At 37.8% G+C, this 25315-nt stretch overlaps 3 protein-coding genes across 4 annotated transcripts; 1 reads left to right on the top strand and 2 right to left on the bottom strand.

Moving 5' to 3' along the window:
* Positions 1-9977: 9977 nt before the first annotated feature.
* LOC117405555 (WD repeat-containing protein 73) lies at positions 9978-13594 on the top strand. The gene is made up of 8 exons (XM_034008712.3): positions 9978-10076; positions 10604-10671; positions 11071-11159; positions 11675-11763; positions 11969-12036; positions 12269-12430; positions 12590-12964; positions 13160-13594. Exons 1-8 carry the CDS (start codon positions 10015-10017, stop codon positions 13393-13395), a joined length of 1149 nt encoding a protein of 382 aa, XP_033864603.3. The 5' UTR covers positions 9978-10014; the 3' UTR covers positions 13396-13594.
* Positions 13595-14040: 446 nt separating this feature from the next.
* LOC117972683 (sialidase-3-like) lies at positions 14041-17958 on the bottom strand. The gene is made up of 3 exons (XM_034922568.2): positions 17689-17958; positions 16234-16455; positions 14041-15772 (listed from the first exon to the last, which is right to left on the bottom strand). The coding sequence occupies exons 2-3, from the start codon at positions 16435-16437 to the stop codon at positions 14774-14776; spliced, it is 1203 nt and encodes a 400-aa protein (XP_034778459.2). The 5' UTR covers positions 16438-16455; positions 17689-17958; the 3' UTR covers positions 14041-14773.
* A 1550-nt stretch (positions 17959-19508) lies between these two features.
* LOC131737705 (signal peptidase complex subunit 2-like) lies at positions 19509-25283 on the bottom strand. Of its 2 annotated transcripts, none has more exons than XM_059028382.1 (5): positions 25137-25283; positions 23507-23590; positions 22757-22916; positions 21583-21718; positions 19509-21015 (listed from the first exon to the last, which is right to left on the bottom strand). In XM_059028382.1, exons 1-5 carry the CDS (start codon positions 25173-25175, stop codon positions 20829-20831), a joined length of 606 nt encoding a protein of 201 aa, XP_058884365.1. In that variant the 5' UTR covers positions 25176-25283; the 3' UTR covers positions 19509-20828. The 2 variants fall into 2 exon arrangements, with proteins under 2 accessions (XP_058884365.1, XP_058884366.1); XM_059028383.1 differs by having other exon boundaries at positions 23507-23587; positions 25137-25272.
* Between the last annotated feature and the right edge of the window lie 32 nt (positions 25284-25315).

Here is a 25315-nt window from a genome sequence, read left to right as displayed (position 1 = left end):
CAGTTGTGTATAAGTTAATTAGACATGCAGAGAGGCCAGCAATAATGACTTTTCTGAAAACTAAACCTGAAGTCAGAGTTCTTAACGGATTGGCATGCATGTTACCTAAAGCTTGGGGTCATCCCACACCAACAGCAAGCACACACACTGCACAGTATTATCACTGGTTGCTTGAATACAGTATGTGGTACATATCTTACAAACTGGCAGGGTAATTTCTTGTAGAATAAACAACAGCATGCATTCATAACTGCTAGCGGATCAGCTCGCATTTACAATGTGCAAAGCTGAGTTCTTATAGAGAATTCAACCTGACTAAGAGTTTCATAGGTTAAGGTTTGGATTTAGCACAAAGCACAAAACACACTCCACCAATTAATCAGGCATCTACATAGCCAGAAAGGAGACTGAGCCCTGGCAGGAATTGACTCTTGTTTACCTACAGACTCTCATTGATTCTATCCCCACTATACTGTGCCAGAAGGTCAGCCCACTATTCAGTGGTGCATAACTATATTGCCCATTTCTCTTTCAGCTACCTTAGCCATAAAAAAAAACCCTGCATGCCTTAAAACTGTGGAGTTATGATTACTGGCAGACTTCTGTGAAATCAGTGCTTGTACAACCAAATAGATTCCAGTCAGTACAATCTTGGAGTACTCAAGGCCAGTCCTGGAGTTTGGCTCAAGGACATTCTCTCTTGGTCTCCGACTTCTGGTCTAGGATAACTTAGTGTATACAAAGGATGGGACATTTTAATCTTGAGTAATTGAAACAGTATGTAGCGATTTGTTAATCTGTTTTAAAGGCGTAGTGTTCTGGAATTAAGCTTTTTGTCTGGTAGTACTTCACACTCTGAATCACACAAGCTAAGTAAGTCTTAGAGGTCTTTGTAACATTTTCCAGCGTATTATTCTTTAAATATATATTTTTATAATTCCTCTGTGATGATCATTTTAAAAACATTTAGTTCACCAATGCAGTATTGGGGAATCTTTCCTCTTCAAAATAACATTTATAGATAACACAGAAACTGCTGAGGTTATTTGTAGTCTTGTGAGGTCCAGTGCCCTGCCCTGCATCAAAACCATGTTGAGAACTTTCTGAATGTCAGGTAAGGACCACCTGCTTAGCAGTCCAACTGTTTTAAAAGACCAGTTGCCTTTAGAACAGATTCAGACAATTGCAGTCATTTAAACTGGTTGTAGAAGACCACCTGTTGCATAGGACACCAGCTTCAAGATTTTTTTTTAAATCAAGAAACAGAAACCAAATGTTATTAGCATTGCACAAAATTAAGGGTGGCAATATATATATATATATATATATATATATATATATATATATATATATATATATATATATATATATATATATAACACTTCCATACACAATCATGCAGACAATATTCTTGTTTGTGTATAAGGTCTGTTCAATCGATCTCTCTAGAGAGGCAGATTTAAACACCAGCATTGTGTAAAAAGGGCCCTTTGTGAAAACCAACAGCACCTCTATCACTTCTCACTGAGCTCCACAATATGGATCTCCACAAAGTGAAGGCTGGACAACCACTAGTTTTTGGTAGAAGCAAGACAAAAGGCTAACATGGTGTTGTGTAAACATATATAGTGAGCACAAAAACAGTGGTTAAAGACTTTTTTTGGTTCTTTAAGTACTCCCTGGTCATTGGTATGGCCCTTTTCTGCCAAAATAGTTGGACAGACATAGTGTTTTTCAGACTATACTCCTGTGTCCAAATGCTGCCATTGTTATCAAAAGCAGCATCAGACATTTTTTAATAATTTTTTTTATTTTAATAAAATGAAATACAAATAATCTTCATTGGCAAACACAATGGAACTGTGTCAAAGTTCTACTAAGGGGCAGTTACTCACTGGTAGTTTATTACAGTGCCATGGTCCCATTTCAGTATCAGGTCCAATGTGCAATATTTATTCCAAACCCATTGTGTATCATTGCTGGTAATTCTGTTTGTTTGCCAATGGTTCTGTTTCCTCAGCTAACGTCTTTCTTAATGCTTGTCAGTGGCTAGGACCAGAAAGTTTGCTGTATTCCTATGAAGATTAGCAGGAGACGACTGCTCCCAGCAGTGAGAGGCAGCTGCAGTCCAGTATGCAGGCAAGGCTCAAACAGTGAGAGAAGAAACACATCTCAGTTTAACATTTGCGAAAGAAGGTCAACCAGGTTAGACAGCTATAAGGCATCTCCTTTCATTGTGATTCACATAGCAGTGTGACAATCTCACACACTGGTGCGCTGTTTCATCAAGAACAGGGACCCCTTTTCTGGATAATGGAATCTCTTGTTTGAAGTTAAACTATATATCTTATTATATATACAGTGCTTTCTCTCTCTCTCTCTCTCTCTCTCTCTCTCTCTCTCTATATATATATATATATATATATATAAACCACTGTCGTGTTCTAAGCTGCATGTTTTAGTGCATCAAATTCCCCAAGAGGGGTCTTTGCACAGTATAATGTGAAGTTCCCTGGAGTCAAGGTCATTTTTCTAATAACCAGCCGAGCATATCACTAAGAAAAGGAGAAATGAAGTACTATAGCCATTAATTAGTGTGTTCAGAGTTCAGTCTGAGTGTGTGTGTGGGCATATGTGTTGGTATATTCATTTCCCAGGACGGAAAGTTGAAATTCACTCCAAAATAAAACCCACGTCAACACGGATCACTTTTTAAATGTATTAGTAATAAGATAGTTTTTATGTGACCTCTGCAGAAGTTAGAATGAGGTGATCTTTTGCCAACGTGTGTAACATGTTATAGATAGATAGATAGATAGATAGATAGATAGATAGATAGATAGATAGATAGATTGGCAGTTCTATTGACTGTACTACTGCAGGAGTGCTTACACTCCTACTCCATGGAGTGTATATGTACTCTTAATTTCAGTTTACATGTTTAATTTGGAAGAAGTCATCAATATCTACCTAACAAATCTGTTCACTTTATACATTATTATTTGTTTATTTAGCAGACATCATTTAGGAGAAGCAGTTTTACAGTTAATCTGAACGTGTGCATATGCATATACACCAGATGACCACAAGGTGGTGTATAAGCCTAAACTGTAGATGGAAACCTGTCTGTTGTCACTGTTTATTCACAAAGCAACAGATGAACAGTCACTGCCCATCTGTGCCTAAAGCCTGTCTATATCTATCTAGCAGGGGTCGGATTCCTTGGAAGGATAATCTATGAGCTGAGAGCACAGTAGCAACACCATAGATATTTGAAACAAATTAGAGTGTCAAGTGTTTGTTTTGTGAACAGGAAGGATAGGTCGAAAACATTTACCGAAAGGGGACACAAAATGGAGATAAGCTTCATATATGAAACTGATCAGTGAAAGTTAGCGTTGTACCTGGCTGCTACTTGCTTTGTACCTCAATGCAAATTTGTAACATACTCAGGGTTAGAAACAACATTGGTCCTACACACCGTCCTGGGTTTCAGAACTACCCTCAATGAAGTAGTGTTGAAATGATAAATGATGATCATTCAGGCTGCATGAACAACTCTTAATAGTAAACTTTTAGATGCTCGGGAGACGTACAGCTATAAAATGAAACAAAACCTGTGTATTAGTGCTCATTCGAGTGTGCCAAGTTAATGATTTAGCTTTTATTAATGCTGTGATCAGTGTGATCAGTTCAGAGGAGATTTAACAAGGGTCTGATTCCTTAAACTCCTGGCTCCTGGTTATTTGAATAGCATAAGTAAACAAAGGAGGTTCTGAAACCCAGGGCTGGATGCAGGGCTAGTGTGAGTTTCACAGCCGTACAAGCGTACCAGTACAAGCTGTTGAAATGCATTCATGAATTAACAAACAAAAACCATTAGTCTTTTTTTTTCAGTTATGAAACGGCTCTTTCACTGAATTACATATTATCTGCAGGAAGCACTAGTCACAGGGCCCTCCATGTGCTGCTGCTGGTGAATACCAGCTGTGCTGATGCTGCCTTATTTCTGCACAGCACCAATACATCATTATGAAAATATGCTTTGAATAAACGAAAAAAAAAGAAGAAATACAAGCATAAAAAGTTGCAGCAAAGAACAGGACACATACAGGTAGTAACTTGACTACACATAATATTTTAAATCAAATTCTACGCAAAGAGTGTGTCTGTGATTTGTAGCACACACTTTTGATAATAGGATCTGACAGACTGATAGACGTCTCAAAGTAGCAGCTCGACTGACAGGTGCTTCTTTATCCAAGACTGCATTTCCAAGTTCCTGACATTTCACAAACAACAGCCTCAAAAAGCACCTTTCCCTGAGGTGGTAATGATTGAAGAATGGGCCTGCATACCTCCAGAACACAACCTGCAGACTGATGAAGGAGGAAAGAATGGAAGAAAGAAAGAAAGGTAGCACTCAAATGAGCAAACCAAATAGAGGTAGCTAGGAGACAAGAGGCCAATAATCAACCACTGATAATAATCACATCCACCTTCACTGCAGGTGTATTTTTGCTGTTGCTGTTCCTAACAGTTGTTGTGGCTGCAGTGAATTATTCTGAAGCAAAAAGAATGAGTCAAAAATCCTAAAAAAAAAACCCCTCTCAGACAGTGAGGAATAACATTGGTAAAAAGCCATTACAGCTGTGCAAAAATGACAAGGCCAGTTTTCTTGTTTTCTTGCACCCTTTCCCAGCTGAGTTCATTCTAGTTGATTTGTTTTATCATTTTATTCTTCTAATTTATTTTCTTTATCTTTCTATCTATCCCCTTCAAATCCCTTAAAAAAACATAGAAAAGTGTACCAAAGCATACTAAAGGCCTACGAACTAGAAGCATCATATAAGCACAGGAAACACATGGCAGAAATCCAGTGGCTATATACTACGATAAACTTTTAAAAGATGATTCTTAGACCCATCCACGATAGATATGCTTTTTAATAGAAGCTGCTGCAGGCGTTACAAAATTAAGCCCAGGTCTGCAATTCATGTGACAGGCATTGTGGGACTCAAAACAATAGCTGTTTGGCTGCAATTTGCCCACCTCAGCAACATCCAATACAAAACCACCCATTTTACCCGAGGAGTTTTAAACTGGAGCCATGGAGCAGGATTCAGATAAGGAAATACAGGGTCTCCGGAAGTCAGAGCCATGGACGGCATGGTTAGTTTTCAATAGAATAGGAATGCTTCAAGTAAACGGTACAGTAGCTGGGGACATGACAAAACATTTTTGAGTGACTCGACCACATTTGTGCCCCTCAATGCCTCAAACATATACGTCCATACATTGTGTTTAGGGTATCTTTGATTGTATTATTGTCATTTCGTGCTGTTTGAGGCGAGAGGACTGCAAAACGGATATTACACTCAGGAACTATCTCTGAACTGACCTTTTGAAACTGAATTTACACTGCTGTGACCTGATACCATTCAGATAACATAATACCATAACTCTAGTACAACCATGGAGGCACGAGGGCAGCTACAATGGTATGAGTTATGGACAGAATGGTACCACAGTGGCAATATTTTCATATTTCTACATACCAATAACACAATGGTACTGTATAAATCGATTCCATTAACGTACCATAGTACCATATTATTACCAGTCTGCTACCATATCAGGACAATTGTGCAATAATTGTTCAAAATGTGTTGCCATGGCTGTGCTAATAGTAATGCTGAGGTAATGGTGTGGTATTTTTCAAACCTAATTATGATTTTTTTTTTTTTGCAATAGTGGACTCTATACAGGTGCCCTTTACAAGAGATGTGAAAAGATGGAATATTGTGTCCCCCCTTGTAATAGTTCCCCCTTAACACAATATTTCAAGGCTGAATATTCTAATTATTTGATTAGGCACTATTGACAAAGCTTTAGTTTGTGAATGATTTAAAAAAAATGTTGTTATGAATAAATTACATTTTGATAGTAAAGAAGCAAAACATTTTTCATGAATATCAAATAATAATAAAAAAACATGCTTTAACCTATGAGTTAAAGCTTTGTGACTAGAGCTCAATATTTAGATACAGCTTATTCTTTTCTTCAAGAGAAAGTCAATTCGGAGTTGTTTGCACGTCTTCCCTGAGGAGCGTCCCATGTGTAACCCTCATTATTGTTCTGCACCAGCCAATTGTTGTGAACTCCTCCCACAGGGATTGGAATACATGTTGTATAAATGCAGCACCCCTCAACTAGCTTTGCTAACTGAAATCTTGGGTGTCAAAAAAGCATCATGAAGACATTGGTCCTTGCTCTCCTTGTGCTGTTGTTACTGTCAGCTGTAGACAGTAAGTACACAGTTGACCTGCAGTCTTTTTTTTTACTGTATTTGATAGGTGGTAAGCTAGGTAGTATATCATTGAATAAGCATAGCAATGTGTAGTAAAGCCTAGTGAAGCACAGGCATGGTAAGGAATGAAGAAAGACATATGGTGTAAACTATGATAAATGCCTGGTATATAAGACTAGGAGACTTCACACGGTACAACTTTAAACAGATAGTAAGCATTACTTGCACAAAGCTATGCATTTGCTCCTGCTTGTCTTTATGGCACAACCCCCTTACCACAATTAACAGCCTCTGCTCTTCTTTAACCAATGGCAGAAGAATGTCTGTTTCAATTACCTTTATCAACATTTCCTGACGTACTCACTTCTTTGTTTCTCCTGACTAGGTCAGGAAGCTGACGTGACATTTTGGACCTGTGGTCAGAGAGGACACTGCCGCAGATTCTGCTACGCACACGAGTACGTTGTGGGTTACCATGGCTGTCCTCGGAGATTCAGGTACCACAGATTCTGGCCAACAGAAAATGAAGCAGAAATGTTACGTCAAGTGATCCAATGTGTGGTATGCAAAGCCTACAGCAGTTAGTTGTCAGTTAGCCAACTTTAAAATGGCTTGTTGGAGCATTTATATCCCTGGCTGCAACGACAATGCATTCTTTAGGATGTAACAGAACCATACATTGTGTGATATCATATAAAGAAATCAAGGTATATATAACTGTGTGTATGGGTGGAGAAGGAATATGAGGTAAGTACTTTAAATATAAAAAAGTTTGTATCATTTGAGGTTTAAGGCTAATAATGTACAGAGCAATGCTAATTCTTGTTGTTGTTGTTTGTTTTAATATTTTCAGATGCTGTGTATTGCGGTATTAGCACCCACAACCTAAAGAGCTGGTACCTGCAAGACAACACACCATATGGAGATGGGCTTTTCTTCACAGAAGCTCTGTAGTAACTAGAACATTAGCCGTGGCTGCGTGATATCTGCCTTATAATGGGAATATACTGCATATACACAGTGAGTGTCAAGTGGTCACACTCATGGTATTTAATACAGGTTTGGCTGAATATAAATGAAGAGGTGCTAGGAAGAATTCAGAATGATAGGCTTGACAAGAAATCATAGCTTGGCTGGGTTAACTTGTTGCTGTGCGTTTCTACAGAGCCTTCCTTGCCATTACAAGCAGTGGTTACTAAACTGTGAATGGTTTCATAGACACACAGACCCTAATCAAGGTTATACAATTCCACTAAATATCATTTATGATAAGCAATATTATTTGGGGAACTGTGTTTTTTTAACAGGAGGGCTCCAGTGTAATGATTTGGGAGTCTAACCATTGGTGCACCATAAAAAGTTTTTTTTTTTTTACTGAATGAATTTGCAATCTTTTCAATGGATTGATGTTTACTCTGAATCAATTAAACTGTGCCCAGTGTTTAGCAGCGACTGAGTGCAGTACACTCAATAACCTTAACAGAATGGTTGTGTTATAATATGGCAATGATGCTATGCTTTGTCACATAAAATCTCATGTTCTTTGTCCAGCAAACTGTTAATGTATATACTGTAGCATACAGTAATGTCGTTTTCAAATGACAATAAAGTTTAAACTTTGTAAATGCCTTTTTCAAATAAAGCTACTCCACCGTGGAAAAAAAAAATCTTGTTGGAAATTGAAAAATTCATAACATTTCATTACATACAGCAGAACATTAAATAATACATATACTGTTGACCGCATCCATAGTGTTTCATTGATGTGGTTGTTGCATAACTAAAAAATAAATAAAAAAAAAAAAAAAAAACATTCCATATGTTTCAAAAGACTACAATACTTCCATCCTGAACTCCCATTCCTTCAACTTCTATCTAAACAGTACCTAACTTTCAAGACTGAAGAGACTTTTTTTGCCATGAGATCAGAATGTTATTTTTGGTTGTCATGGTAAAACTGACAGCCAAGTTGTTAATTTACTGATCTCTGTCCACCCATGACTCATATAAGCACCCTTCTAAAAACTCTTCAATGGAAATGCAATGCTTCTCTACTAAGAGGCATTTGTAGCATTAGGGCAACTAGAATGATCCATTGGTATAGTAGCATTTCCATATGTTTACATCCTAATGGGATCGCAATGGTATAAACCAATACTCACAGATAATCCACTGCAGTACATAGTACAGGTAGTGGACAAAAAAAGGAAGCACCTGGGTAAATGAGGGACACCAAGTATATTGAAAGCAATGGCTTCCACACAGGTGTGGCTCATGCGTTAATTAAGCAAATAACATCCCAGCATGTTTAGGGTCATGTATAAAAATGTTGGACAGGCCTGGTTGCCTATAATTATGGCTAGCATGGCTGCAAGAGGAGACCTCAGTGACTTTGAAAGATGGGTGATTGTTGGGGCGCGTTTGGCAGGAGCTTCAGTGACCAAGACAGCTCAACTTGCTGATGTTTCACAAGCAAAGGTGTCTAAGGTGATGTCGGCATGGAACCCTGAGGGAAAGACATCATCAGCAAAGGGCAACAGTGGGCGGAAGCGCATACTCCAGGATCGTGATATCTGTGCATTAATTTGAAGTGCAAGGCAAAACGCAAGCAACTGCAGCTCAATTGACTGCAAATTTCAACCTGGAGCGTGAGCCCTATTAAGTGAGCCCTATTAAGTGACTTTACATTGGTGTTTTTTGTCCACTACCTGTATCTTATTGTCAGTTTTCATAGCCTTTTGAACTTAACAGGTGTTTGTAGTAACTTGAAAAAGTAGCTTATCATGATCTGTCAAGGTGGGTCCGATGCAAAGTTACATAAACATGCCTAAGAACACAAATAATATACAAAACAATGTAATTGTTGAAAGAATTCTGCATACAGTTGCCCTCTAGTTTTCACATTTAAAATGTATTTGAACTAGATTCCATTTGAGAACTTTTAAAGGCCAATTTGAAGAAAGAACACTTAAGCTAGCTTTGTAAAGGTTAATGGCCTGAGGTCATGTTTAAACATGTGCTACATTGTGCTGGGCATTGTGCGTAGTTTTATCATTCAATCTTTGTACTTCTGTAATTCAACCAGCACAGCGTGAAATTACTACAATGGAGTAAACCCCCTACAAATCTGTTTACATGACGTTTTCTATGTACACAATAAGTATAAAGAAGGAGAAACAAATCAAAGTGATGGCATAGCCAACTGTGCAAATATTTTTGCATGGTCTAGACTAGGATGAATAGATGATACTACACCATGTCAAAACATAGTACTGTACATTTAAAACAAGGGCAAAGAAACGTTATTTAAAAAAAAAAAGTTGAAGAAATGTATACATCTCTTTCCTTGAAATTTCCACTGTCATCTAATTTTTGTTTCCTGTGTTTTACTATTGTATAACTAGATTGTATTATTATTATTATTATTATTATTATTATTATTATTATTATTATTATCATTATCATTATTATTATTATTATTATCATTATCATTATTATTATTATTATTGTTGTTGTTGTTGTTGTTGTTGTTGATAATAATAATAATAATAATAATAATAAAGTATAGTGTACATTTAGGACTACATTTTCCATCACACCACCAGCTTCTCAGTGTTCATTGCTTAGCAACATCGACACATTTTCTTAAACACGCCCTCTGAGCCGGAAGAAGTTAAATATGGTTAACATCCTGAAATGCCAAGATGGAGCAGGACGCCATGAAAGAAGACGAGTTGGACGATTGGCTCATTGAGTTGATTAAACTGTGAGCTAAATAGTTACATAATAATATTAATAGTAATAGAAAACATATTTTAAATCTGTGAATCATTAGAAACCACGAAATAAAACACATCTGTAAAATAATATCGACAGTACAAGAAGAGATCAAAACGGATTTTGTTGTTGTAAATTCCTAAACAGCAATTGTGTCAGTCACAGTATTACAGGACAGTGCTGAGTTGGAATTGGTTTCGGGGTTGTATAATTACAGAGCGCCAATATTATTGTCGACCACGTGTGAAAGAAAAAGTTTTTATTACAATGGTGAACACTACCACCTGGTGGTGATGGCTATTAATACACCACTACTGATCCGGAGAGCCATCCCATATAAATCGCCAAAGCTATTGTCACAGATGCCTCTGTTTCACGAACGATTTTGTATATAAAGCTATTACTTGGTTAAGTTCTCTTAGCCAGGACTAGATTGCTTCAATGTGACAACTCTGCGTGTAGTATATACTCACTTCTGAAACAGCTCTTAGTTAGCATGTTATTCTTTTCTCTCAGGTACAGTGATCTGCACGTGTTTGAGCTCCAGGAAACCACACAAGTCATTGAATGGACTGGGGAGAAAAGTATGTTGTCGTCTTTTTTTCCTTAGATTTTTTTTTTTCTGTTGCATATACAGTGATATTATACAACAATGAATAATACATTAAAACTGTGTTTTATTTGTTATGCATTGTTGTATGACTGTGTGTTTGTAAATGTTTCTACCGTTCATGACTAGACCCCTTGAAAATCAGAGCTATCTCAAAGGACTCTTATCCTGCTTAAATAAATACATTGCATTGAGCAGAGCCACAAGACTGGGAAAAAAATCTATTTGTGATTCCTTCACTGAGATAATGTAATAGACTCAGAAGAAACTAATGTGTATATCACAGTATATATACATAACTAATCATTAAGTTTTGCAGTAGATTTGTGTTATCAGTAATACTAATGCTAAGGGTTTGTTCTGTCTTTCTTAGGTATTTGTGTGGCTGGTTCTAAGAGTGGAGGTAGAAATGAAATTCTAGAGCTGGCCTTGCCTCAGAGGCTGTATTCAAAGCAAAATCAGGTAGGTACATTAAGCAGCCTGGTTTGTACTCCTTGGTTCAGACTGGCCACATCTTCTTGTAAGTGCTGACACAATGTAAGATAGCTCATTTTTATATCGACACAGTTCTACCCTTTTAATGCCCCTGGAGGTTTGTTTGGCATTATATCAGTAAAACACATCATTGGTATGCAGGTTCTGGTGACATTATTAACCTCTTCATGATTAACCCTTCGATTCAAATTCAATTATGGTAACAGCACCATCATTAAAATGTAAGTCACCAGAACCATGCAAATTACACCCTAAATAAGTGCTATTAAAATTAATATGCTTTCTTATTTTAAAAACACAGTAAAACATCAAATAATAATCGCCAGCCTTCTCTACATGTTTTGGGTTAGGGTATATCTTCAGAAGCTTTCTAGCAAAGGCAGTTCATTTGTTGTGTTTTTGTTTTCTTTCTCAATACAGCATTTTTTCAGTTAAAGATGTCAGAGCTAATATACAATTCGCTGTTGAATCATTTATTTTAGGGGCTGTGTCCTGAACGTGATTTTAAAGTGGTACACGGTGGTTTCTCAGACCGACCCATTAGCTGTTTGAAGCACATCCGAGGGACCAGGTAATTCAAATATTCCTCATTTTCACTTGGTTATGTTTATCAGAGTCTAGCCCATTATTCGTGAAGAGATTGTAATGTGATGTATGACTAGTAGAAACAGAAATACCAACATTCAGCCTCTATAAAGTAATATTAAATCTCTGAGTTCAAAGACACTAAAATGTTACTGCTTTTTCAATATTTTATGTTTTCCACCCATTGTAAGAATTCTGGTGTCCAGTGGTCCCCCGGACAGTTCTCTACAGCTCTGGCAAATTGGAGCAGATGACAGTGGTGAGTGCAGATCCCCTTCAAAGATTCACTAACAAGGGAGCAAACTTTTCTTAATTTGTTTGAATTGCAATCTTAATTTCAAAACCTGCTCGGTATCTTTACTTTTATAAATTATTTGTTGACCAGATCATGTCAAGTTAAAGGATTGCATTTCTTCTTCATTTGGTATTGGAAGCACCCTCTTAGTTTCTCCCCAGTAACATTTGATTTACCTTTTCTATCTGAACTGTAGATGTCATCAAACCATTGCACTGTATTCACAATAAAGAGCACACAAAGAAGTGGAGCAGGATTGCGACCAGTGCCTCAGGATCACCTTGTGTCCTTCACGGGTCAGAGGTGAAAGACATACAGGTCACAGATTTGGAGTCCAAGAAAGCTATCTACTCGCTGGGTAATTTAAAGATATATGTATAAAAATAAAAAATAAACATTAATAAACAATGGTTTTACAGACCTAGAAGGAGGTACCTGTCTGTCTGTCTTGATGCATTTTTTGTCACACCTGCATTTTTACTTGTATCTGTTTTTCATGTTCTGATTTCCTGTACAGATACAGATAATGCAGATTCTGTAAGCAGTCTTGAGCTTCTGAGTAAAGATGAATTTCTCCTCTGCTCGGGCAGAGGGCACCTGTGGTTGGTAGATATGCGACAGCCTGGGAGCTTGGCTACACCCTGTACGGTCCTCCCACAGGGAGAAGGGCTCCACTGGTGTATGGGAATCAGGAACCGCCTGTCTGAGTCGGATGCAGCCTCCAGCAGAGTGGCAAGGCTTTCCTCGTCTGGCCATGTCCTTGTTACTGACATGCGGGATGCAAGGAGCCCTTTGTGTCAAGCCAAACTGAACCTTTCTTGTGAATCTTCAGACTACAATATAATGACTGTGACTTGGGCTCCTGCTTTCGATGACTGTCTTGCTGTTTCAGGTAAATAATGCATACCGTAGGTTTACCCCATGAATATATGCATACAGCCAAAAATCTCAATGTTGTATCTTTCATGAGATAATTTGTCAGTGTTATGAGCTCATGTGATTTATGCACCCTTTATTTGTCAAGCATTTGCTGTAAAGTTTGGTGAATTGCAGATTGCATTTGACATATTTTGTCTGTGTTCATCAGGTTTCAATGGGAAGGTACACATTTATAACACAAAGTCCTGGATCCCAGCATTCACTGAAGAAGAGCCGCTGTTTATTCATAAAGGACATGCCATCGCTGAAGGCCCTGATGACTGGAGATCAGCAGTAGTTACAACACATGTATGGCATCCATGGAAACCAAGGACTTTATTATCTGCTGCAACAAATGGGTCATTGCATGTCTGGGATTGGATAGACCAGAAAATGGAAAGCTAATGTTATGTTGTTACTGTGTATAAATGTAATATTGGATAGACAGTGTGGATTTAAGTCATTTTATAAACAAATAAGAGCAGCTTTCTAATTGTTTTTGTATGTATGTATGTATGTATGTAAGAACGTATAACTGGGCTACTAGTTTTGCCTTTTTTCCAGTTTGCATGCTGAAAATAAAGGATTTGGATTTTTTTTTAAATGGTACTGACATGACCAATTCTTAAAAGCCATGCCTGTATCCATGGACCAAGTGTCCCTTAGGATATGATGGTTTAAAATGAGCTAACTTACCTGGGTTAGATGCTCACAGGAGAATAAGTGGGTGCTGTGCTGATGACATAAAACTGGGATTAAGGATCCCATGTAACATAACAGTAAATGTGCTTTGCTTGGTTTCCTGGACTAATCAGCGGTAAGACAATGTATATCAAGCCTTGGCTGATACTCCTTTAATGCTTTCTATAATAACCAATGAAAAATGATGTTGCAGTGGAAGAGCCTCCCTCTGCTCTGTCATCCATGTTCATTAAATCATCTGCCTTCATCACAGAGGGAGGTTCTTGCACTTGGTGCTCTGTTTCAGCAACAGCAAACACGAAAGGATGACAAGAGTTCAAAACAGAAAAAAAAACAGTACAAAGAATATATGGAATGTAAAATGTATTTTAACTAAAACTGCTACTATACATAATAAATACTTATTGCAACAAAAACTTATAAAAAAAAAAAAAATAACAGAACAGCATCTCCTTCACAAGAACGTCCCACTGACAGACACAACATGCTCTTCATAAATAAATATTTATTAATGTCCACGAATCAAATAATCAAAGCAATATGTCGTTCAATTAAATATGTTACAGTAAATAATTGTATTAAATATCAAAATATATATGCAGTGGAGGATGCAGATTTTTAGTGAGTACAGTTGCTTATTCCAGCCTTTCAGTGTAATGTATTACCCACAGTCCAACAGAGGTAGCACAGCGCCTGGGGAAAAAACTTTAATTTCTGAAAATGTTGCCATTTTTGTATATGTTAACCAGACAAATGAACTTTATAAATTATAAACACACTATACAGTATATGCCACAATTATTTAATCAGTAGTCTGGATGTGCAGTCTTATGGCAGAATCTAAAGTAAAATATGAATGTGTAATATTGCAACACCTTATGCGGTGATGATGCAGCGACCAACTAAAGGCACTAAAAAAACAGGAACCCTCTATTGGTCTACATGAGGAAAGAATTCCGTGACAGTCTAAAAAAAAAAAAGTTCCTGCACTTAAACAAAAAAAACGGGATTCTAAACTGTTCTGACAAAGATTGGATCCCACACCCAGAATGAATCATAATTCCAAATGCCAGCTAAGGCATTATTTCCCTGTGCCTTTTTCCATCACTTCTTCAAGAGTGAAACGCACAAATGCAATCTCTTCCAGCTCGCTCTTGGCGCCACACTCCAGCAGGCAGGCAAACCACTTTGTTCCTTCGCAGTGAGCCAGATCAGAGTAACCGCTTGGTCCACGACTGACAACCCAAGGACTCTCCCAGCAGGAGGTGTCCAAGGGGGATCGGTTCAGGTAGATCCCCAAGTCTGCCCTTTTCCTCCTGTTGGTTGGGTGAGAATACAGGAGCCAAGTGTTGCTGGCTGTATTGGCCTGTGAACGGGTATTCTCACTGCTTTCATCTGTTTCATTCTCTGTGTACTCTACTGGCTTGGGGAAGCTGACAACACTTCCTTGGCAACCATTGTGCGGTTCCACTAGCTTTGGAGCCAGATGAGGCTTGCTGAATTCTGCACCTTTTTTCTCGCTCAAGACTTCTACCCTGTGCCTGGACGATGAGCGGGCATTGCAGTACAGGTGGCTCCTGCCATTTTGGTCCACAAGTTCTGCCATTTCGCACTCTCCTGTTTTTAACCCTTGAATGACTTTGCCCACGTGCCATGTTTGACCGCAGTCGTCACTGTAGAACGAGAAAGCATGAGGCTTGACGCAGCAGGGGAAATGCAGACACCAGCACCTGCACGTGATATAATAGACATATGCTGGTATAATCAACCTCCCACATTGTAACTGAACCCCATGGCCTGGTCCCACTGCAAAGGTCGCCCAATTTTCCACCTCGGCGCCAATCACATCTCTTGTTAAATCCTTGATGTCACCCCAACTCTCTCCAAAGTCTGTGCTGCGGATGTAACAAAGCCTGGCTTCATTTCTTCCTGTTCTTATCTGGCGCTGCTCTGATATTTTTCCCCGTACGCAGATAAAGAAAAGGAATAGGACTCTGGATTTCTTCTCGTAGACTGGGCAGGGGTTCATAGTGCGAAATCCACATAGACGTGCTGTTAGCAGCTCCTGCTTGGATTCCCACTGGAAACAAAAAGGACAGTTACTCCCAGCTTCAATGCAATATCACTGGAATGGAAACATCAGATATGTTGTCCACAGCCCTGAATAGGTTATGGAAAAGAAGACTGTCTTCACTTATGAGCAGCTGGAAATTGTGCTGAAAGAAGTTGTGCAAAATACTTGTACATGCTGTAGAAAGATGTGATAAATCTAAAGGAGGTCACATCAAATATTATGTCACTGACAATGAATTAAGAATGTAACTTGTAACAGTACAAAAAGGCAGCTAGCTTATTTGAGCATCTGAAGCCACACGGTCTCATTACTTATGCTGTATAACAGTTTAGATAAATCAGCCTTTTTCAAATTTTTGCCAGATCTGCTGATTTGCCCAATGAAACTGACTTTTAACAGGGAGATGCACATTTTATATGCACTGTATTACTCTGAATAAATAAATCAATAAAAAAAAATAAACTTACTTGAACAGACCCATCTTGGAAAGTGCCTCTCCTCATCACCAGGCATTCAGCATCACTGTCTGCAGGAGTGGAGCGCTTCTCAGAGAAAGCAAGGAAGGTTTTTGAGGTGCTGAGGTAGAGGAGGGACGGAATTCTGTATGTGACCCCTCCCTTCTTCTCCTGCCTGAACAATGGGCTCTTTTCTGGCTCTGAAATACTGGCCATTGCTTAAAAGAAATTATACTGGAAGACAAAAAAAAAGACATAAAGTGTGATGGCTACAGGGAAAGCGCAGCTGAACACTTCTGTCTTGTGTTCCACAGGGATTACAGTCATGGCTGTAACTAGCTATGAGGACATGAGGTAATTGGTTGCTGATGCTCATGTAAAAATTCTGGTAAAGTAATTTTCTCTGCTGGTTTGCCGTGTAACATAGATTTGGAGGTCGAATAGTAAATACCAAGCAGTCATCTAAATACTGCCAGCTACAGCTTGAAACCTAACTTTGATCTCGGTATAATGTCAACATGGTTACGACGCTGGTTACAGACTATGCCTCATTAAAGCTATTGGAAGCTTTTATGAAGCTTGTTCATATCAGTACATGACCACATCACTCTGAAGGTTTGCTTACTTCATCAGCATCACACACAACTAGAAGCAAGTTCACAAAACTAAAGCGTTACTTTTACTTGCTGTTTCATTGTTGACCCACGCCGTTTTTCCCCTTGCCTAGTTTTTCTCATATTTCAGTCAACTAAACTATAACCTGGACCTTCGTTTCAGATATTGATTGGTTTTACGGAAAGGTCATAACAGGAAAACCAGTTTACCCTGGTCTTAACACAATGCTAAAATGTTACATAACTCAGTCAGAAAGGCGAAGTCTAAAAAGCAGTACACACAACTGGTGTCAAACTTACATAATAGTCATGTGAACTTGATTACAGGGACTGAACACGTCTGTTTTAATAAAAAATATTCTCTGTAAATGTACACTGCTGCCAGTGTATGACAAAAACAAGTGCAAAATATCACAGAAATACAGAGAAATTCATATAAAATGGTGTATTTATTTTAGAATACACGTAATTGTTCATTTAAAAATATCAGTCAACAGCGTCAAATCAGTCCCTCATAATGTTATTTCCGTGCAATACAGTACAGTATTGCACAGAATGCATGTATTTATTTATTTCAATATTTATGTATTTATTCATTAATTTACTTATTTTTAATTCTGGCATGCACACCGTAGTACGTTATATGTATCACAAGTAAACTAGCATTAATAACAACATTTTTCCAAGCGGGCATGATAGCAACGGATCCTATACACATCTGCCATTACACAACAATCGTATATTAATAATTCCAATCAATACCATTTAATTGCATAATTCCCCTCCCCCCGTGGTTTACCATGCAGACTGCAGTACTACTAGTATACCTATTTTACACGGATGAATAACTTACCATGTAGCTGCAAATTTCAGTATATGACACCTCCAGGCTACCGAGACGAGCGTAGCTAACATGGATCTGCTAAAAGAATACTGACCGTTTACTGTTTGTTTACAAAACTAAACTAAATAAATAAATAAATAAATAAATAAATAAAACAAACATATTCATCTATGTAGTTTCCTCTGGCCGTTAATTTTGAGCTTTTCTTTTTTTTTTTTTTTTGCAGTCCGACTGCCCACTATGATGTCGTCAAATCAACAGGCAGGAACTCTGGGGGATGTAGTTCTGAAGATGTATATGCAGAACTATCACTGTTACTAAGCAGCAAAGATAACACGACGGATACCTGTTACAATTAAATTGTGTATTTTGTATTTACATTCAATACCTTGATTTCAGGTACTTCCAATCAAATTGACAAATGTGCAAATTCAGTAAAAAGACGAATACAATTAGCAAGTGTTTAAATACAGTATAGATCTCCGTCTGGATCATATGGCATTCATTATTGTTTTTATGTCCCCAAGATTGATTGTAGGGTTGTGGCAATTATTGGAATTTTTTCATATCCACTGCAACCACAGAACCCCTTATGTAATTTGATGTGAGCCTTTAATGGCTGAAGTATGTTATCATCCTGTTACTGGATCATTTTATTTATTTAATAGGGATGTTCTGGGATGCCCAGGAACCAACTGAGTAACCTTGACCAGACTGCACCCAGCTACCTCCAGACCCTCATTTCTCCCTACACCCCCACTCGACCTCTCCACTCTGCCTGCACTAGAAGACTGGCTCTACCTCCGCTACGCTCCCCTGCCTCCAGAGCCCGCTCCTTCTCCACCCTTGCTCCGCAGTGGTGGAATGACCTTCCTACAGATGTCAGGACTGCCCAGTCCCTGACCACATTCCGGCGCCTCCTTAAGACTCACCTCTTCAAACAGCACCTGCAGAACTCCTCTGTTTGTATCCTGGGACACTATCACCCTTCATGTAAATGTGCTTTATTTTGCTCTTATCTGCCCCCTATTTTACTGCATTTAATCCTGTAATTCAGAATACTGTAATCTGCCAAGTGTTTAACCTGTAGTACTTTGTATTTAATCACATCCTGATGTAACTATCACTATTTAATCATATCCTGATGTAACTATCACTTATCTGCTGTATTATTGAATTGTGGTTTGTCACACTTGAACAAAAGTTATTGTATTTCTTGCTCTCATTGTATTACTTGTATTGTAACAGTTGAAATGTATTTGCTTACGATTGTAAGTCGCCCTGGATAAGGGTGTCTGCTAAGAAATAAATAATAATAATAATAATAATAATAATAAAGCAGTAGGGGCAAAACATTCACTGACTGTCAACTCTTCAACATTGCAATACTTTGGGACAACGACACCCTGTTTCATGTTTATGTATAAGGATAGTTTTTCAGACAAATGAATGATGGTTGAAGTCTCTTCAAGATACACTTTCAACTAACATCCCACGCCACCCACTCATTTCTAAAATTAGGAAAATGCAGTTCAAACTCACTCTAGACAGGCACCCAGACCTGGTTTTAAAACTTTCCCTGGTTTAGGTATATTATTGAAATAACCAGGTGCTAGGACTCTGATTGGCTCTGAACAGATCACTGGTTTCACAACATAAATAAATCACACCAAGTTTCTTGGTTTACTAATAAGAGTTGTTCATTCAACTGGAGGAACAGTTTATTTAACATAACACTTAATTATGTGTTGCTCTTAAACCCAGGAATGGATGCAGTGTTGATTTCAGTCCATGAAAATGTATTATTAATAAAAGACAGACTCTTTCACTCAGATCTGGCACTCCATTTTATTAAGTGTGTCTTAAAGCAGAATGTAACAGTGGACTAAAACAAGTAAACTAATATAAAAAATACCATTGTCACTATTTGTACACCACTGAGCAGTACAGTAACTTACATTCCGTTTAAGCTTGCAGAGTAAGCAAAAATAAACTGTATCCACTGGCCTTGCCAATTACACCATCAATCAAGTGATTTCCTTCCTTATAGATGTGTAGCCTCTATTCTGAAAACACAATAGATTCTCTGGCGAGGTAGAACTTTAACATTGCAGCAATAAAGCCTAACAAAGTTAGTCTACTGGAAATGAACCTGGACCATTTTAGGGCTTTTATTAGCATGAGGCATATTGATGGGTAAACACAACAATGTTGATGGGCATTGACCTGTTGCATTTATATTTCTCTTATTTCTAGGTACGAATACCGGCTAAATTGTCACATTCTTCTCCTTGTCTGTATTTAAATCATCTTTAACTTTGGGCAGGGGTGGGTAATGGCACATGGAAAGATTGCTGACAATAAATCTGGATACAGTCCTGAAAGCTCCATTTCACAAATGCATGAAGACATTTTTAATATAATAAATGGGGAGGAATAAACATCAAAAAAGAATAATCAAGAGAAAATAATCAAAAGGTTTTCAGGACAAAGTTTTTAGCATGATCTTTCTAACTCCACTCTCGTTATAAGGTTCTTGATCCACCAGTTTAAATGTGTACCTTTTTTTTTTTTTAAAGTGAGGTTTGTTTTTCTTTGCCACCCACCTTTTCGCAATAAGTGCTGGCTTAAGCACAATTAGTTTTTTCTTCTAGTACATAAAAACAACATATATTACTAGTATAAATAAATCTACTGTTGAGCCATTCCCTTTATTTTATGAAAAACAGGTTTCCACAAGAACCAAATATCAACAACTTGTTCAGAATAATCCGTTTTATTATGCTCTTCAGTGGTAGTTTACATGTTTAAGGGTTTGCATACGGTTCCTATGAAACAAACAGAACAAAATTGTCCAGTTTAAAATCATATACTCCAGCAGTCCAGCAACCAATTTGGGGAGGGAGTGTATTTTACTCCAATTTGGTTATGAATAATAATAAAAAAAAGAAAGACAGTTTCTGCTTGCATTTGAAGTACATTTAAAAGAAAGTAAAATGCTGCCGAGCCCCTTTCCTGCAGAGCAGCAATGGAAATGAACTAACAGATTAGCATAATATAACCGAGACAGACAAGGGCTTTCCAGTAGGACCCTCACTTCATATAGGGTGGTTATGAGGTTTGTGTGCACAAAATTAACACTTTCTTTTTTATTTAACTTTCTTTTCAGCTGCCAGGCTGTAATGGAGTTTAGAGACATTCTGTTCAAAAATGTCCATCACCAACATTCCACTTTCGTCAAAGAAGGCCCCCACAGACTTGGTGAACTCAACATCCCTTTGCCGTTTGGTCTTTCCATCAATAAAGGTCATTCTGAGGGTGTACCGGTCATCAAATCTGACAGACAAAAATGGGTTTAAGGTGCTTATTCTGAATAATGACAGGGACACATTTCATCCAAAAAAAACAGCTGAGAGTTTTGTCTTCCAGCTAATCAAAATGCAAGATAGGAGGTTAATATGTACAAAGATGGCCCTGTGTTACAAGCGTGAGCAAAGGGCTCTCAAGAAGCATTTACAGCAGAAGAGACTGTGTCAGCTGTACATATTACGTTATCCCCCACTGCAGGCCATACAAACTGGAAGGATAACTAGCGACTCCAGAATCAAACAGAGTCAACAATTTGGTTCTAAAATGTTGACTGAAATAAGATTGAAATGCTCCCTCATTACAAGGCTCTTTATACTGCCAAACCAGTTATAAGACAGCATGGTCATTGTGTCCACTTGCCCCAAAATGCCATACCACTAGAACTTGCATTCCTGCTGAGCACAAACAGCACACAGTCTCTTAACTATGGCTCTTAACCAAAGCATTATAAAGGGGGTAGCGCTGTATTGCACATCCACAGGACTTATGTTCGATTGATCTATGACAAGAACATACAGATTAAATTAAAATTACCTTTTTAGACTTGAAGACAACTGCCAGATGTGATCAGGGTCCATACCAGCTGCATCTTTCTCAACAGCCACCAAGAAGATACTTTTCTCTTTGTAAGAGGTATACAAAGTAAGAATCCCCATCATAATGAAATAAGTGCAAAGAAGTTAAGGATGCATGGTAAACAAAACTTCCTGCAAGGCGAGCATTATAATCCCAATTTATAAACACAGTGAAGGAAGTGACAACCCCTATGTTTGTTAGTTTCACCAGATAATTGTGAAGGTCTGAGGAGACAGTATAGTAATTGAACTTAACAAGTAGTTAGAAATGTTACTTTCAATGTCTGTTAAATTACACAAACAAGCAATATACAAAGGCACCAGCCAGTACTTAAGACAGTTACTCAAAATGCAAATAATTTTCTGAGTTTTATACTGTATAGAGCAGGTTAAAATTGTGTAAAGTTTCCCTTCTCAAGCTGCAGTGTTACTACTGGTTAATGCTCAACTGTGTATTTCACTGGCTATCACTAGTACAACTCCTGAAACCTGCCTTAACTAGTCTGACATTTTTCAATTGATACTAATTTGTTTGTTATGCAATCTCTATCTATCTCTCAGGGCTTGAATTTCATTTGAGTGCTGGGGAGGATTTTCCCCTATGCTGCAGCCAATGGGGGGGGGGGGATTCCAACATTTCCAACATATATATTACTGCATCATCATTCACACTGGCGATGCTTTAAAATAAGCTGACTCAGAATGCATTGAAGTGCTTTCGTCACTGACACCCACTTCCTTATAGATTTGTTGTAGCGTTTCAGGGATTCTAAATTGGGTGAAAAATACAGCAGCTTGGTGTCTTAAAATATCTCTGCTGGATTTTCCTGCACTGAAAGTTGCAGATATGCGGGAGCAACTTGGAAAATGTGCGATTCCCGCAATGAAATTCAAGCCCTGTGTATAAATAAGGTACTTCAGTGTTACTGTGAACTTCTAGGCTGTTACTAAGTGAGTAAACAGGCTCATACAGGACGTACACAGCTATTAATATGACAGTTGACAGGAAAACCACAGCATACCACTTCCTGTGCCTGTAAAAGAAATAGACTGAAGCAATGAATAATGTCACTGTTTTTTAAAAACCAAATCTCAATCTTATTTTATTTCTTTATTTTCTATAAAAGGATATGATATGACACAGCATGCCAGGACTGGTTTGGACTCTGGGAAGGGATGCAGATAATCCCAAACCAACGCAATGATTGCAAAGAAGCAGGAGACTGTGCAGATGACTAGCCGCCCATCAACCAGGCTAAAGTTCTCTGTGTAGCCATACTTCTCCAAAAGGACCTACGGAACAAATGTCTGCCAGTCAGAAATACAGTAGAAAGGGAACACAAGGGTCTAGTTCTTTTTCAAAAAGCATGTCAGTACTAATGATATTATTTTACTCAATTAGAGCAACTTTCTTTATAAAAGGATACAGGAGCAGTGGTACCTAGAATACATGTTCTTCATTGAACAATGGGGCATACAGCAATTTTCAAATGATATGTAAAAGCAAAACAATGGGTAAAATACATTTAAATAGTGTTTTCTATTCCTCCACAATCTGCAAGCGTGACAGCTTGGTGCTCCAACAAAAATATGTATTACTTAAGAGTCAGCTTTCTATTACTTTACAATAGTACATTATCCTGAAAACTGAATTTTTAACCTGCCTTATTTATAATTTTGCAATAGTGTCTTTTGAAATTGTGTGCAACACTGTTACAAATGTGGTCTTTGGTTGTTTATCTGCAATACCAGTGGATACTATAAATGTATAGCATAGTTTTTGTTTATAAGGCTTAAACAATTAGGACACTGTCCAGATTTCAGAGATGATAAATCAATGCACATGTCAACATGCCTCACTTTCCACTACATGCGCTTCCCACCTTTTTGGCAGCATCATCAAGAGAATTCTTCACTGCGGCTCCGTCCCACTTATCGATTTTCACAGGTTTTTCTTCAATCTTCCACTAGAAGAAAAAGGAGGCCAATGGGTAGTTTTAGGCAGAAGCTTAACTTAAATTGCCATTTAATGCATTTACAAATATGAAGTACTTCATTTTTCACTTTACTCTCTTTTTTTAAAAAAAAAATCTACAAATGGATCAAAACAAATTCTGCCAAATGTATCATTTCTGTGAAACACAAAATTAAAGTTATGTCAAACAAAATTACTGACCAAACTAGAAACTACATATATAAGGAGATAATTTAGTGCCGACTACTGTAATTTGCATGAGCAAATTACCACAATCTGTCACATATCCCTCATGACCAACCTCTTCAACAACAGCTGCATATAATGGTATTTAAATCAAGATTCATTCATCGGACTGCCACTATTCTGGTCCCACTGCAGTCGGATATGCGACGGATTACTGTATATGCCCAATTTGAAGCCACTTTTATCAAATGTAGGAGGTCCTACCCAAACTGGTGTTGCTATTTAAATCTTTCAGAAGAACAACCATGCTAAGATACACATACCGTTTGGATGGGAGTCAGATTTGACGTGGTAACGACTGTATAGAGCTTTGTGACGTGATAAACGAATGAAGCTATTACAATGAAATAAATAAAATACATAAAAAGTAACCTCTTTGTATCAGAACTAATGAGCCGATAAATAAAATATAACAATTTGATAATAGTTATTAAATAAAAAGCAGATGTTAAAATATTGAGCGACAGCCGTTAAATTACTGGCAGTTCTGTTTTTACTGACTGCAGGCTTCGTAGAAACCACAACAAGGCTGTTTGCAACAAGAAACATGGCCACTAAAATAAACTGATAATTGATATATTAAATATGAACCTAAAAATCAAGTAAGGTGTGCCTGAAAGGTTGTTCTGCCATCTATCGACAATAATAATGTTACCGTTTTATATGTAATTGTATCAACTCGCTCTCTCTCTCTATATATATATACACACACACACACACACACACTAAAAAAACCACACACACAACATAAAAAGCGCCATATGTTTTGTTTTCGCTGCCGTAATGATAACCTGCTAAAGTGAAGGTACAGGACAGCGTGATGTAAACAAATAATTGCCTATTAATAAAACCATGAAACAATATCAAATATAACAACACGTACACCAAACCAATAAGTTAAGAGGAACAAAAACTAGTGTATTTTGTATAAATACATTCAACAACATCGTCCTCGAATGAGCTGTCTTCCGTGTCTAGACGTACACTTTCTGTGCATAAAGCTTTATAAAGGTTATTTATTTATTTATTTATTTTTAAATAGGTTTCTTACAAATGTATATATCCAATTGTATAGCATCTCAAGTTTTCGACCTGCAGCTGGTGATGAATTGGTCGGACAAGTCAACGTATCGTTCTGTACAGACGCTAGTGTAGTTCTAATACAGAAAGCTGAGAACGAATGCCAACTGTTCAAAAAAACACTGTAAATATTAACAACTAATACAACCGTACTCCGTCGCCTTATTTGAAGACAAACAATTAAATAAAACACTTATAAATACGTATCTTACTTTTTCCATCAACCCACTCTTCCCATTTTTCGCCGCCATCTTTTCTTTCTACTCGCTCAGTGACTTGGGGAATTCCGATTGGTTACCGCTGCTCTCTCAACACACCAATCCTCTTGCGGGACGGGTGAAGGATCGTCGACGTAGACGGAAGAGATGTGAGGTACTTTTATTTAAAGGCT

The sequence above is a fragment of the Acipenser ruthenus genome, chromosome 8 (assembly GCF_902713425.1).
Source record: "Acipenser ruthenus chromosome 8, fAciRut3.2 maternal haplotype, whole genome shotgun sequence".
Lineage (NCBI taxonomy): Eukaryota > Metazoa > Chordata > Actinopteri > Acipenseriformes > Acipenseridae > Acipenser > Acipenser ruthenus.
Note: the sequence above shows the minus strand (reverse complement) of the source record. Positions and strands in the feature narration are given on the sequence as shown.